The sequence below is a fragment of the Arachis ipaensis genome, chromosome B09 (genome assembly GCF_000816755.2).
Source record: "Arachis ipaensis cultivar K30076 chromosome B09, Araip1.1, whole genome shotgun sequence".
Classification (NCBI taxonomy): domain Eukaryota; kingdom Viridiplantae; phylum Streptophyta; class Magnoliopsida; order Fabales; family Fabaceae; genus Arachis; species Arachis ipaensis.
Window position 1 is genome coordinate 5,590,732 of NC_029793.2, and position 1,460 is coordinate 5,592,191.

The 1,460-nt window shown below is 33.1% G+C and overlaps 1 protein-coding gene across 1 annotated transcript in view; it reads right to left on the reverse strand.

Moving 5' to 3' along the window:
* LOC107619132 (29 kDa ribonucleoprotein, chloroplastic) overlaps positions 1-1,324 on the reverse strand; it is a gene marked incomplete in the record, with an annotated part of 2,598 nt that extends 1,274 nt beyond the window's left edge. The window contains 1 exon segment of the mRNA XM_016321356.2: positions 779-1,324. Coding sequence (XP_016176842.1) covers positions 779-1,204 — 426 coding nt within the window.

Genomic DNA, 1,460 nt, shown 5'->3' on the forward strand with positions numbered 1-1,460 from the left:
GAAACTTCTGGAATGCATCGCATCCTTGTAGATTGAAATAAAAAAATGCAATTTACATTAAGAAATTGCAAGTATGAGGAATGTCTAACTGACATGAAATCCAACTTCCATCAAAATAGTTATCTGTTATCAGGAATCTCCAACCGACATTAATGAGAAGATGAAGAGACCTTATATACACTTTAAAATTTGAAGATGCTACTTTTAAACATTTTGTAGCATGTTAAATATTGCAAAGTATAAATTTTTTTAATTCAATCTAACTTATACAATCAGCATATTAGGCTTTAAATTATCGTTTTTGTCCTGGATCGTCTTGGTTGGAGGATTTTTTTACCATGTTAAGTATAGATTTTCAACATTGATTGAATATTTCTGTGAGAATGCTGAAAACTTATACTTAATAAATTTTTCAATTGAGAGAATCTACTCCTGCTTACAAGAGAAAGACTTACATGAACCGATTCAGTTCAAACCCTTAAATACACCAGGCATAATAAACGAGTCATAAGTTGATGAATCATTAGATTAATTTAATAGAGGGAGTTTGAAATTTCGCACATGATACAATTTATGAATGTTTTCCCATGATTAAACATTAAATCCATTTTGGTGAATTTTTTACAAAATTTTTTTTTTTATTTTAAATATAATATTGTATAAAATATACACAGATTGTCTGTACAATAAAATAAAATAACACAAATATTTAAATACAAACAAAAGATCTAAGGCAGACAAAATATATATATATATATATGGAAAATTACATAAATACCTCAATTAGTTCTGCACTTCCATAACTCTCAATTAACCCCGCAAGTTGTGCACTATCAACACTGTACGGCAAATTTCCAAAGTAAAGCTTAGTGTTAACAGAGGACTCAGCAGAATCATCTTGTTGCTGTTCTTCCAACACTTGCCTTTCTTTTTCCTCTTCAACTAAGCCAGTATCATCAGATAAAGCAATTTCTTCTTGTGAAACAACAACAGCTGCTGAAGTTCTAGGCGTCCATAACTTAGTAACACCAATTAATGACAAAGGTTCCACAAAGTAATAGCATTGGGTCAGCGATGATAATTTGCGATTTGAGGATATTGCTATGAGAGGAGGGTCTATTATGGTTTTTGAAGCGAAGCAATTTTTGACAGTAGCGTTGATTGAAGAAGAAAATAAGGAGGAAGCTATGCGTGTTGCAGCCATGTTGAGCAAGTGCGTGATCAATGTTTATTACCGGTTGGGGACTTTATGTTTGATTATATGAGAGAAAGAGAGAGAGGGAAGAAGAGGTTGGGATTCCGTAAGGTGTTGGTGCTTATGTGGCGGAATTGTGTCCACTGTCCACTGATGGAACCAGATATATGGAGATAAGATAAGTGGCTGTTCAATTGAAAACTGTGTGATGTTTAATACTCGTTAGTAGTGACGCTAATCTGAGGTGAGGACCCACAGCAAAAAC